Here is a 13,136-nt window from a genome sequence, read left to right as displayed (position 1 = left end):
CAAGTTTCCACTGACTTGTCACTGAAACAGCTTTGTTCCATGTTCAGAAGGTATAGCTGTTTATTTTCTCTACACAGACCATGTATGGATTGCTGCATGGGTGGTAAGCACAATTTGTATAATACCATAACACCATACCATAACTAAATCATCAAGAAGCTGTAATTGTGAACTGTTCTTCTCATGGATCACCCCCAAAGAAGACGTGACAACTGTCACCCAAAATGCACAGCTGTTTGTTAGTGAAAGTCTTGACAGTCTTTGGTCTGGTCCTTGGGGGTAGAATAAACCACAGTACATAAGGCAGTGGTTGTAGTTACTGTAGCCGGGTGGATAAGGCAGATGCATTTTGAAAGGCAAGATGCATGTACAATTTAAAATCTACATTTTGCTGTATGAGAAGCAGGATAGGTAGCTCTGTAGTTACACAGTGTTATTGAGAAACAGGCATTGCATATTTCTGTTAGGGATTATGCTCTCATCGGAACCATTACCTATAATTACTAGTACAAATGAGATTTGGAGCGGATTTTGATTTACCAGCCTCAACCAACAGGCAGCTTCTCCTTTGTGAGTCTTCTAGACTATCGTTATTACAAATTTCCTTTCTCCAATTGAGGAACTTCATGAAATGTTATTTATTGGTTGTTACGGATGGGAGTGTGTCAAGGAGCTATGCTGCTGACTTCTAGAAGTCATCACTGAGTTGAGCAGCTCAGACCTGGGTACCACAGAGGTTAATTTGCTATAAAATCTAACGGTTCGGGCTGTTTCTTTGTTTTGGGCTTTTACAAATCTGCAATCTGAGTTTTCTTTGGTGCTTCGGTGCTTCCTCAGCACGTTGGGTAGCAGGGTTCCACCTGCAGCTGCGAGCATTTATCTCCCACGAAAAACGGGATGTGACAGCGCCAGCGGGCCGGGGCGGGGAGGGCTCGTATGAGAGCGGACTGTGTGACCCTACAGGACCGCCACGGGCGAGGCTAGTTCACGCGACTTGTCACGCTGATCTGCAGCCATATGATTCTCACGCGCCTCCCGCTTCGTGCAGCCGCCTCAGGCGGTCCGCTCCCTCTCTCGCCAGCCGGCTGCGACCGCGTCGCCCCAGAGCCTGCGGGGAGGGCCCGCGGCAGCAGCACAGCAGGTGAGGAGGCCGGCGCGGACTATCTCGCCGTGACACGCGGAGGGAGCCCTTCCACACGGGGTACCGCCGAGGCGCCGCGCAGGCCGGTACCGATCCCCTGCCGGGGCGCGGGGCGCCTGCGCAGGGCCGGGGCGCGGCGGGCGGGTCCGTGACGCGCTGTGTGCCGGCAGGTTCTTGCCGCCGCGCGGATGAGACCGGCGGGGCGCGGCTCGGCGCCCCCGTCTCAGCGCCGCGGGGTGAGGGGCACGCTCTACCGCCTCGCCCCCGTCCCGCCACGGCCAAGGTGAAGCCCCGGGGCGGCCCGCGGGGGCAGGGCGGGGCCGGGCGGGGCAGCGCGCGCTGTGGGGAGGGGCGGGGCCGCGGCAGAGGCAGAAGCGGAATGGAGCTGCGGGGCCCGCCCGGCCCTGCGGCGCCTGAAATCCAGCGATGCGCGCTGCCTGCTTTCCCCTGTGGAAACCTCCTGCTCCCGCGGTAGGCGCTGTGCTCGGCTCCCTCCGCTCAGCTCCGCTGGCCTGCCCAGGGCGGCGGGCAGTGCAGGTGCGGCGGGGCCCGGCCCGGTCCGGTTCGGTCAGAGCTGCGTGGGCACGGCGCGGGGCCGCGGCTGCTTCTTCCTTCGTGCGCTGCTTTGCTTCCCTTTACCGCTCGTGAGAATTTGGCATAGCTGTATGCTGCAAGTGTCGTTGCGAGCGCTTCGCTGAGAAGCTGAGCAGTGTGCAGCGCGTTGCGGTGGGGAAGCGGTGTTTTTCCTCAGTGCCGGCTGTTATTTCAGACGCGTGAGTGAACCTGTCACCGCCAGCTGTAAGCTCGGCGTCGTGCCTTCGGGCAGAGGTGAGATTCTGCATACCCTTGTGAGGCAAAAGCACTCTGAAACTTTTAGATAGGGTTGTTTTAGCGCAGGCTTTGTGTGTTTATGCATCTGTTTCGAGGAAGTCAGCTACCAGCTAGGAGTGTTTCCCAGCAGTGATGCTCTGATAGACCAGCGGCGTGCGAGCTATGCTCTGCTGCATGGAAGGCCGCCTGCTGCTGAGGCTGGCAGCGCAGCGCTGCGTGTCACTGCCGCGATGACAGGGCATGGTGACAGTGCAGCCACTGTTCTGTCCATCAGGAGGCCCTGAGGGTACTGCTGGACACGACACCTCAGCATCTGCTTGTGAGCAAGTGCAGGTCTGTGCTGGGTTCTCTTATTGCTGTTTGGGCCTGTGGTGGAGTAGCAAGGCAGTCTCCTTTTTTCTGGAGACCTTGCCATGTAACATTAGGGACATTTTGTCACATACCCCTATTTCAGCAGAACAGACATTCAACGCTTCATTTCTGATGTCTTAGCTCACTGTTGTGAGTTCATTTTTATGCCACCATAAGTTAAGGACTTTATTTATTTGTTTGTTTGATTCTTTTTGAGCTTTACTTTTATTCTTCCAAAAAGCAAAGGAAGGATGGCAGAGTAAGGAGTACTCAGTGTGGGTGTTCATGTGAAGTGACACCCAACCACAGGGGGCAGTGCTTGTGCTGAGGTTGTCCACTTGGAGGAACTTAAAAATTGTCTTCCACAAGGTCTACTATATGGAGAGAGGGGGGGGGGAAGGTGTCAGCAAGCATTTGGCTAATTTTCATTACAGTTAGTTTACTCCTGCAGAAAGCAGCTTTCCAAAATTAAGCATAAGAAGCTCTAACTAGAGCAGCTAGGCCTCAGGGAGGGTTGAAGCCCTCCGGGCTGGTAGAGCAGCTTGCTTTTACTCTGTGTTAGGGCTGCAGTCTAGAGGAGGAGTTCAGCTTGCACTTGCCCAACAAGTTGTCAGCAGCATGCCTCATGATGGCTCATGATGAGAGGCAGGTTCTGGGCATGGTTGTACTCTGCTGAACGTGTCTGGCAGCCACCTGCTCTTTTGCTCTTGACATATATAAGTTGAGAGTTTTCTCACATTTCCACTGTCTGTGAACTCCTTGCTCTTAAGAGATTGCCTCTGTGATATGGATTGCTAATGTTTGAAGGAGCTGAGTGCTATTCAAGTCATGCTCTGGAGTAATGACTGCAGTAACTGAAGCATTTAAACTCCTTAAGGAACTTTGAGAGGAAGTCGGGTTTCTTGGAACGGGTGTGTGAGTGCCGAGCAAGGCAGCTGCTTGTGACACTGCTTAGGAGGGATTTGTAATGGCAGTGTGTCTCTGGGCCTGTTTTGAAGCCCTGCCATTATGCTTAGCTTTACTGTCTGATATCCTGTGCTAAGCATCAAGGAGATTATGAGCTGTTCAGTGTGTGTCCTGGATACAGGGACAATTCAGCATGACTAATGTGTGGATAGTTTTGTAACAGCTCTACACAGAGAGGCTGAAAGTTGTGGACGAGGGTGCTTCCTTTCTTTTGCAATAGCTGTGGAGATGAGTTCTGAAGGTGTTATCCCAAAAGTGTAATACACTGAGAGATACATGTGAGAGTTTTGCTGAATGTTTAAAAAATCATACAATTTTGGAGAAGTGTTGTCCAGTGCTGTGTGTACTCCAAAGGAGGCATTACTGTTATAATTTTCACCTACAGTTAGCAGGCCAAGTGGTACAAATCAGATTTGTGAGAGTGGTTGCTGAGAGATCTTACTCCTGATTTTATTTCTGCTTACTAATGAACAGAATCATCTTAAAAGTTAAAGAGCTGGAAATATGTTTCAGTTCATAAGTCTACAACATAGTGCCATCGGTTGCTTTTTTATTTATTTATTTATTTATTTTTCCCTCTCCATTGGTATTCAAAGGCTTGACAGTTTCCCATAACTCAGCTGGTGAAATAACAAGTATGAGTGCTTCATGTCTTTGTAGACCTACCTGAGCTGCTCTGACAGCAGCTGAGAGGACTGGCTACTGAGTTTGATGTTGGCAAGCACCTCTCAGGTGTAGCACTGCGCTGTTGAGGCATCGCCAAGAAATCAGGGAAATTACTAGTGTTTCTACTTCTTGTTCAGGACTTGGTAGACTAAAGTGCTTAGTTTCTACCATGATAGTCCTTTTCCTCCTGGCTATTTTTACTGCTCCCAGCTCACCCTCTGGCCCTGTACCATTCGCCTTCTGCCTGATGAAGGGATTATGTTATCTGTGCGAGAAGCAGCTGACTTTCGCAATATTTCTGTCAACTTAAATCGAGCAAGTTTTGAACGTGATACTCTGAGCATGACGATGACAAGTTCCTCATATCTTGAGGAGTATGGATATCGGGTGCTGGTAACTTTCTGAGAGTGTCTTTCTACGTAAGAAACTAAGCACAGTTTTCTTATTTTGCTCTTTTCCTGCTGAGTGATTCTGTGTGTTGGTTTTGATTGTTGATTTTTTTTAAAGGGAGATGACTTAGGTATTTACAGCTTTTTTGACAGCATATATCAGACTTGTTTTTTATAGCTGGTGGTAATAGGCTGCATGACATAGTTGGCAGGCTGCTGCACAGAGCTTTGCGGCTTCAGTCTCTTGTGGAGCTTAGTGTGCGTTGTTTTGAATGTCTGAGTATATGCTGCAGTTTATCTAGTCACGTCGGAAGGTCAAAACTTTGTTATAATGCAGCAGTGGGTAAATTAATCAGCTGGCTTTGTTTTCTAATATAAATATTTATAGAAGTGGGTACAAGGAAAAGGCAATAGCCAATCTTTATTTGAAGTTGTGTTCAAACAGGCTTTTTCAGGGTCTTGGAAAAGAAGGAGTATTTTGATCCATCAGCAGCTTCCGAGACTTTGTGGTATGTGAAATGCTGTGCTATCAAAGGCCTATTTGCTTCTGTTTTAAGCTCTGCAGGGGGAGAAGTGGGGAGGGGGGGGGGTGTCATATGCCCTTATGTGAGTGGTAGGACTGTCCTTTGGAAGCACACTTTAGAATACAATCAATCATCTGAGCTATCGACAGGTTTTAGTAGAGCTCTGACTTCACAACTTTTTGCTGCCTTGCATTTACAAAGTTCTGAATCATTACACTGTTTCTTATGTCTTCCACATATTAGGTTTTTCTTTTTGATTGTAACATATGCAATGATTTTGCTCAGCTGCTTGCTTCTACTTTGTGGTAAATAGCAAAGAAATTGTTTGCTCTGCACTTGCTGCGCTTATCTTAAAGATAGGATGCACCTATTTTTAAATGCAAAGCAAAATATGGAGATGTATGTAGGGGTGAATATTTCTCAAGATTTTACAGACTAAATGAGCCAGATTTACATACTGAAATGTTAGCTTTGTTTTATCTCCTCATATGATTGGAAATCTGATAGTTAAAACTCATCTACTGCGATAAAACACATTTCTGAAATACTGAGCAGGCTCAATGAAGATAGGCCTTCCTTAAAATATAAACTAAATTTGTTAAGAAAAAGAGTTTCTGGCAAAAAGAAACACAGAAAACTGAATATTCTACAAGAAGAGCAAGCTGGAGGTTATCAATAAGCTGTGCATATCTATTCTCATTTTTTGATTTTCCAGTTGATTTGATAAGGAGATCTAGTGAACTGTCTTGAGAAGTACTCTTCAGGGTACTTTGCAGAAAAGCCATAGTGTTAACTAGGGTTAATTTCAGGAGTATTTGCCTTTTTAAGGACTTCTTTTTTTTTTTAACTTTAAGAAAATCGAAATATATTTTCTTGTTTTTAATTAAATTTATTCTTCCATGAACAGCATTCCAATGCTAAAACATTTTGGTTAATTAATGTATATGAATTTAACTTATATAAACTCAAAATGTCTTCCAATGTCAGCGACAAACAGATTATCTCTAAAAGAGAGTTTTAATAACCGGACTCTAGCATAAAAGCTTCGGGGCTTTTCCAGCCTCCGCAGGGTTCAGGCATTGGCTTCATCTGGCATGTTTTACATGTGCCACTTCTCAGCATGTCTGTTTTTGTGACAGCTGCTTTGCTCCAGCCGACCAGTACTACTCATTTTGGTCACCACTAGAATGTGTATACTGGTGGATATGTATGTAACAAAATATTCAAGTTTCAATGGCAAAGGAGGGGGGAAGAAATGTGAAATACGGAAGCAGGACTGCTGTTGCATAAACTAAACATTTTGAGCCTCAGATGTGAGGTTACTCTGTGTAATATGTGAGAATTTTTCAGATATGATGTTAAGAAATCGGTAGTAAAAAAAATGCGCGGTACTGACTTGTTGTATAGATTGTATAACAGTGATCATGCATTTCTGCTTTATACGAAAGTCAGCGTAAGGCTTGAATTTGGTTTAATGGGCTTTTAGATGCCCAGTAGCAATAAATGGGAGATAAGAAAGGGAAAAAGTATGCAATTAATGCACTTAACTGTAAGTTCTTGTACAGGTGAGGCACGTATTTTACTGCATTGAGTTTAATTTGATATCTTTTATTTTAAAATGACTTTTCAGAGCACTTATAAAGTTTTCTCCTGAAACGTGTTGATTTAAGTATCAGAATCTTAAAGAAGGTGCAAGAAAACCTCTGTGACTGTGCATATGAAGCATTAGTATTTATTGTTATGGGTTTTTTTATGTTTTTTTTTTTTTTAATTTCCTCTTTCAATATTTAGGTAGAAGATGAGAACTAACTGACTGGCACAGTCTAGTTGGAGGCTTGTAGCTAGTTGCTGTGTTCTGCAGGGGTCAATGCTGAGTCTGATCTTGTTCAACATTTTCATCAGTGACCTGGGTGAAAGGGTCAAGTGCATTCTCAGCAAGTCTGCTGATGGTTGGAGGAGGGGCTGACACACCAGATGGCCATGCTGCCATGTAGTGAGACCTGCACAGGCTGGAAAGCTGGGCGAAGAGGAATCTTAGGAGATCCAATGAGAGCAAGTGTATAGCCTTGTGCCTGTGGAGAAATAACTATATGCATCAGTACAGATTAGGGGTTGACTTACTGAAAAGGAGCTCTGCAAAGATGGACCTGGGAATCCTGGTGGGCAGCATGTTGGCCATGAGCCAGCAGTGTGCCCTTGTGGCCAATAAGGCCAGTGGTATCCTGGGGTACATCAAGAAGAGTCTGGCCAGTGGATCAAGGGAGGTGGTTCTCCCCATCTGCTCTGCCCTGGTGAGGCCACGTCTGGAGTACTGGGTTCAGTTCTGGGCTCCCATTTTGCCAGTGGTTGGGGTCAGCACAGAGAACATAGGCACCAAATTAAACAAGCGAGTTTATCTTTACTTACATTAAAGAAATAAAATAAGTGAAATAGCACAGCAAGAATAAAACAAAACAAGGTGAAAGGATATAAAAAGAATATAACAGAATAAGGTGATGCACCTAATCATTACTATGCAAGATTAACTATGGAGATTAAGAAAGGTACATCACCAATTGCCTGAATACTTTGTCGTCATCCAGATCTGCAATTGCTGGGGAACTCTGGTTGTAGAGAGGATTTGGAGAGCCTTTTCCAGCAATTAGAACATCCTATACAGTCTACCCGCTTGCAGATGAGGTCTCTGAACTCGCCAAAAAGGGGTCCAGTTTTTATATTGCTGGATAAACAAGCTTGCATAATTTGAAGTGCAGGAATGCTTCATGTTATCTTTCTGTTGGATTCCACCCAAAGCCTGGTCACAGCTCAAGGAGGAGCCATGGGGGTGTCTCTATCTATCTGGGCGTTAGCCACATTTTTCTCAACAAGGTCAGCTGTCTGATCTCACAGCTCCCAAGGTTTTAGTCCCTTGTAAACTTGCCTGTAAATAAAGAAAAATCCCCTACTGGTTAGTGTTGCACAATAAGTATTACAATAGATCTTTATCAATTGGCATCAATATATATATTATTAAAACAGCAAAAAAGATAAATATTGCATTGCATGTGTGGTATAGCATTTGCTTATGAGGTTCATCTATAGGTCAATTTTGGTTCAGGGCCTACTGTTCAGCCTGAAGTACTTAAATTCCCCAGTTCGAAAAAGACATGGATCTCCTAGAAAGAGTCCAGTGGAGAGTGACAAAGATGATGAGGGGCCTGGAACACCTCCTGTATGAGGAAAGACTGAGAGACTTGGGACTACTCAGTCTGTAGGTGAGAAGGCTGAGTGGGGATCTCATTGCTGTTCATAAACCTCTTAAGTGCAGGAGTAAAGTCCATGAGGGCAGGCTCTTCTTGCCACAAGCAACAGTAGAAGGGGCAACAAGTAGAAACTGTAGCACAGAAAGTTCCATACTAAGGCAGGGAAGAACTCCTTTACTGTGAGAGTGGCAGTGCGCAGGAACAGGCTGCACAGTGAGGTTGTGGAGTGTCCTTCTCTGTAGAGATTCAAGATCCACCTGCATGCCTACTAGGGAATCTGCTGTAGCAGGGAGGCTGGACTTGATGGTCTTCAGAGGTCCTTTCCAGTCCCTACAGTTCTGTGATTCTGTGATGGTGGATGTTAAAGTTGATGATTCTGGTGGTTTCTAATGCACTATTGTTTTCCCTCCCTATAATCACTCCAGGCCAGGCTGGTTGGGGATTGAGCAACCTGATCTAGAGGGACGTGCCCCTGCCTATAGCAGGGGGTTGGAGACAGGTGATCGTAAAGGTCCTTTGCAACCCAAACCATTCTGTGATTCTATGATTCCTGATATTTGTGTGAAAATGAAGAAGTATGTGAGACATACAAGGGGAATGACCTGATTGTAGTGAGGAGACTTCTTATTTGTTTGATTTTTTTTTTCTTTTGAAACAGATAGTATTTTAGATGCCACTTCCCCAAAACCAGTGCATTTAGGATCACAAAAGTATCAGAAACAATTTTTTTTCTGTGCATCAGATGTGGCTGAGTGAGACCAAGGAAAAAGCTGGTGTCCCTTTTGAAGGGTTTGGACAAGTAACACGAGCACTCGATGTGTGATCTTGGGAGATCATAGAAAGAGGGAAATTGTCAAAGCTGGCAGTCAACAAAGAAAAGCTTAAATCTATAAATTTCTTTATTCACACAAGAAGAAGTGGGTTTGAGGTTTTTTATGAAGGAGGATATTAACACCTGAATTCCGTGACTGAATCATCATTGTTCTGTGTTTTCTCACAGAAATTCTGAGGTCAGGTACTAGTGGAATGGAATTAATACCCAATATCAAGAGCACTGTGCCTGAATTACTAGTTGCCTTTTCCCTCTCTGCACAGTTGCTACCTAACTCATGTCAGTAATATTTCCTGTGAATCCTGTCTCAGTGTCTGACCAGAGCTATTGCTGTCTTGGAGATGCATCTTGGTGTTCATCTAATGTAGAAATCAACTTAGCATTGAAGTAGATGGTGTCCTTACATGTCTCAGTAGTCTAGAAGGCACTCCCAGTAGATAGCCCTGGATACCAGGTGCGAATGATGTGGTGGCTGTTATTTAGCTATTATTCTGCATAGAAGAAAATAATTTTATAAAATGAGGAACACTGTTACTTAATTGCTTTGTGGTTGTTTGTCTAACAAGCAGGAATGTAGGTTCTGTGTTATGCTTGTATTTCAGCACATTCTGAAACTTATGAGAAAGCTCATGAGAAGTACTGGGTGTATCCTCTGCCCTTTTGCTTAACATTTGCCTGTAGACTTCATAGGACTGGAAAGATTAGTGAAGCTGAGTTGGTGGCTCAGTGCCAAAGAATTCAGTTCAGAGGAAGGTGAGCACATGTCACATCAGGCATGTTGGTACTTCTAGGAGGGAATGGGTAAGGTGAAAATAATGTCTAATTTCTTGTAGTTCACTTCATGTCTTAGCATTTCACTGTTATGTAAGTGCAGCTTCTGATTTGGAACTTTACCTGCCTGAAGAAATTCACTATGAGGAATTTGCCATGGGGATAATGTTCCACAGGCAGTATGAGATGACCATGGGAGATTCCACAGAAATCAACATATATCAACTTGAAATTTAACTACTTGTCACCCTCTACTCCCCTCTGGTTCACTACTTTTTAATTTTTTTCTTTTTTTTTCTTTTAGTTGCTCCTTCTAGTGTGCAATAACTGCTGGTAATTTACTCTCTTCTATGCTACCTCTGGTAGACAGGTGGCATTAGCTGTGCCTCATTTACTTGTTGTCTTTACCTTTCTAGGAATCCTTTACTCAAAATAAGTATAATATTTAAAGTTTTAATAACATTGTGTGACTTCTTGCATCATCTGGTAGATTGTTAGAAAGCTAATTAGTTACTTCACTCAACCCTCTGGATTGCTGCTGTGTAGTGTGTATATTCTTTTCTCCCTAATCTTTTTTGCTTTGTGTGTGTGTTTGTGTGTAGGAGTTCATTTCTTTTTTTTTTCCTAACCTGATTAACCTGGACTGTTTGTACCTTAGTGCTCACTAAGGTTCAATATTTTATGTTGAATTTAGAGTAAAGAAAATTAAGACCTTGCAGTTCAGGATAATTCAACTGTGTTTCTGGCTCCACTTGTAAGGTATTTCTGTGCAGTATAATATATAGACACTGTTGGCACTGTCAGACTGTTAATCATCTGTCTGACAGCAGGTCAGCACTGCAAACTAAATAGCACTTGGCTATTTGAATTCAAGAATATAATATATTCCCCCCCAAGTAAGACCTACAGTCTGGATTGAATAGTCTCAACTTTATTTTTTGTCATATTGTCTGCTTTGTGATGAACACAACTATTCTCCTTTAACTATTTATTTTCTTTGAAAGAAGCCAAGATAGTGTGCACCTGAAGCTTACTTGAACTAATCTAGGATAGCTGTTCACTTGAGTGAAGCTGGAATTTTTGAAAACCTGTGCAATTGCTTACTGGTTTTTGAGAAAGGATTCTGTTTTCAGGTAAGCTTTGAAACAAACTTCCTTCATACTTCACCTGCTTTGAACTTTTAGCATCTGTCAAATGCTAAAAGTATACTGGCAATCTGTCTTGCCAGTAATCAAAAATTGGTTATTATATATGCTGAACAAAGATTTTTGAAAAGTCTTACAAATTTCTCTATGGGGTGTGCATATTTCTTGCTGCCATTTCCCAAGACAATAAATGCAATATCATCTCACCACCTATTTCTTTGAATATCTTTTTTTTTTTTTCCCCTCCCTGTATCCCATCATCTGTCTTAAAACTAATCCCGTGCCCTTTTGAGAACACCATTGTGATTTTGGTGTTATGTTTCCGGGTTTGTTGTTGTTGTTGTTACAGTAGAGTATTTATTATTCATATTAGACCTCAAATGGAAGTACTGAGGTTCAGTTAATGGTCCTGTAAACTGCAACCTTAATTGCTCAGAGGCACTGTTTGAGGAAGCAGCGTACCCTGAGGACACTATGTCCTTAAAAGGATAGGAAAATTGAGTCCTTAGCACGGTATGGTTTCTGTCCAAGAAATGTATTCAGGTCTTACTTAAATAAGAACACCAAACACTCCATGTTTCTTGCTGTGCCACTATTCCTTGTTATTCTAGATGTGTAGAATAGTAGCCAGAAATAAGTATTTTGTGATATCTCACATCATTCAGTTTTTAAAAGTGCATATATTAGCTTCAGCAGAAGCTTCGTTTGATGACTTACAGTTAAGGAGATGAAAATACTGGCTGTTAAATCTCCTGACATCAATTTCTGTTTTATTATAATCAAACTCTGAGCTTGGTAGGACTGAATTATAATGTGCAACTACAGCTCATACTTATAATACCATACGTTATTTTAAAAGTGATGTTAAATAGATCGAAGAGAGGAAGAGCTTGTGTGTGTGTGGAGAAGTGTGATCAGTGTGAATAAACTTAGCATTTCTAGTGCAGAGGCATTCAATATATTGATAACATGTGATCAGTAAATAGCAACAGATATTGATAATTTGTGGTTGTTTAATACCTTCCAGGTTATTGGAGATGGTGATTTGAAGAATAGGATTTCCGATATGAACAAAGTAAAAACATCAACTGAAAAAAGGTGAGTTTAGTGACTTCTCAGCATCAAGACATTTGAGGTTTGTTAAGAAGCAATCTTTATGTTAAATAAAATATCGTTTGTCTCTTATGAGAGTGAGTTGATGTTCTCCTCCCCCTTTACCCTGCCCTGGTGGGATCACATCCAGAGCGCTGCGTCTAGGTGCTCCTTCTAAGGAAGTTGACATTGATTAGCATAAAGTAACTTCACTTTTAATAATTTTTCACACTCAAGGCCAGGCTGGATGGGGCTCTGGGCAGCCTGGTGTAGTGGTTGGCGACCCTGCACATAGCAGGGGGGTTGAAACTTGATGATCACTGTGGTCCTTTTCAACCCAGGCCATTCTATGATATATCCATGTGTAGGTTAATATGTGTTCTATTTCATTGAAAGAAATATAAATTAACTTCATAATTTCATGCAGGTACTGGTGAAACATAAAAAAAGATTTTTATCAGAAGGAATTAAAGGATAACTTTCTAACACTGCACAGGAAGACACAAAATGTTATACAAAAATTCTACAATCCAACAGTACAGGCAAATGAGACTACAGGAGTGTTTGTTATTTTTCTGATAGCTCATCCTAACAAATATTTTAAAAAGCTATATGAGTAACTGTGGAAGGCCACACCACAGTTAAACAACATTAGGAAACTGTTGAAGGATGTTTAGTTTTATTCATTTCTTAAGCTAGTGCAGGTTAAACCACTTTGTTTCCTTGAACCATCTGATCTCATGTTTTAGAAAAATTCTCAGTGCAGCAAAATAGGCTATTTTGGCTTCAACCATAGTCCTCTGAAATTCTAGTTCTTTTGTAAATGAGTGAATGAATTTGTGAGAACTACTTGCTGTACTTTGGATGAATCTTATATCTTGGGGTGGGTTTAAAATTTGTAAGAGGGTTATATAATAATTCAAATGAAAACATTTATATTAGTCTTAGCTTTTGTTGCTTGTAGTAGTGGAACAGCTTGATGTTTAAGATCAATTATTCTTGTTTGTGTAGAAGTTGTAACCAGAGAAATAGTAAAGAAACTTAGGTTTTCTGCTTAGGATGTATCAGTTTCTTAGATACTATCATATGCAGAGTCAGTCTTAGCAGTGGATATTCTTGGAAGCACTACTGACTATAGTACATAAAGCATATAGAGAAAATTATATTATTTCAGAGTGGCTACTTA

At 42.6% G+C, this 13,136-nt stretch overlaps 1 protein-coding gene across 46 annotated transcripts in view; it reads left to right on the top strand.

Annotated features, from left to right (window-relative positions):
* Positions 1-13,136, top strand: part of AGTPBP1 (ATP/GTP binding protein 1) — a 70,937-nt gene that overhangs the window by 7,330 nt on the left and 50,471 nt on the right. For 5 of the 46 annotated variants that reach the window (XR_005842641.2, XM_046905439.1, XM_040655604.2 and 2 more), the window contains exons 1-2: positions 1,485-1,678; positions 11,886-11,956. Coding sequence is in view for 45 of the 46 variants with exons in the window: in XM_046905439.1 (XP_046761395.1) it covers positions 1,568-1,678; positions 11,886-11,956 (182 nt within the window). In the remaining variant the exon portion in view is untranslated. Of the gene's footprint in view, positions 1-1,026; positions 1,142-1,269; positions 1,425-1,484; positions 1,970-4,288; positions 4,476-4,789; positions 4,854-10,717; positions 10,847-11,434; positions 11,654-11,885; positions 11,957-13,136 lie in introns of those variants that run through there. The other 41 variants (XM_040655617.2, XM_040655606.2, NM_001398326.1 and 38 more) reach the window with 33 other exon arrangements.

Source organism: Gallus gallus, chromosome Z (assembly GCF_016699485.2).
Source record: "Gallus gallus isolate bGalGal1 chromosome Z, bGalGal1.mat.broiler.GRCg7b, whole genome shotgun sequence".
NCBI classification, from domain to species: Eukaryota; Metazoa; Chordata; class Aves; order Galliformes; family Phasianidae; genus Gallus; species Gallus gallus.
Note: the sequence above shows the minus strand (reverse complement) of the source record. Positions and strands in the feature narration are given on the sequence as shown.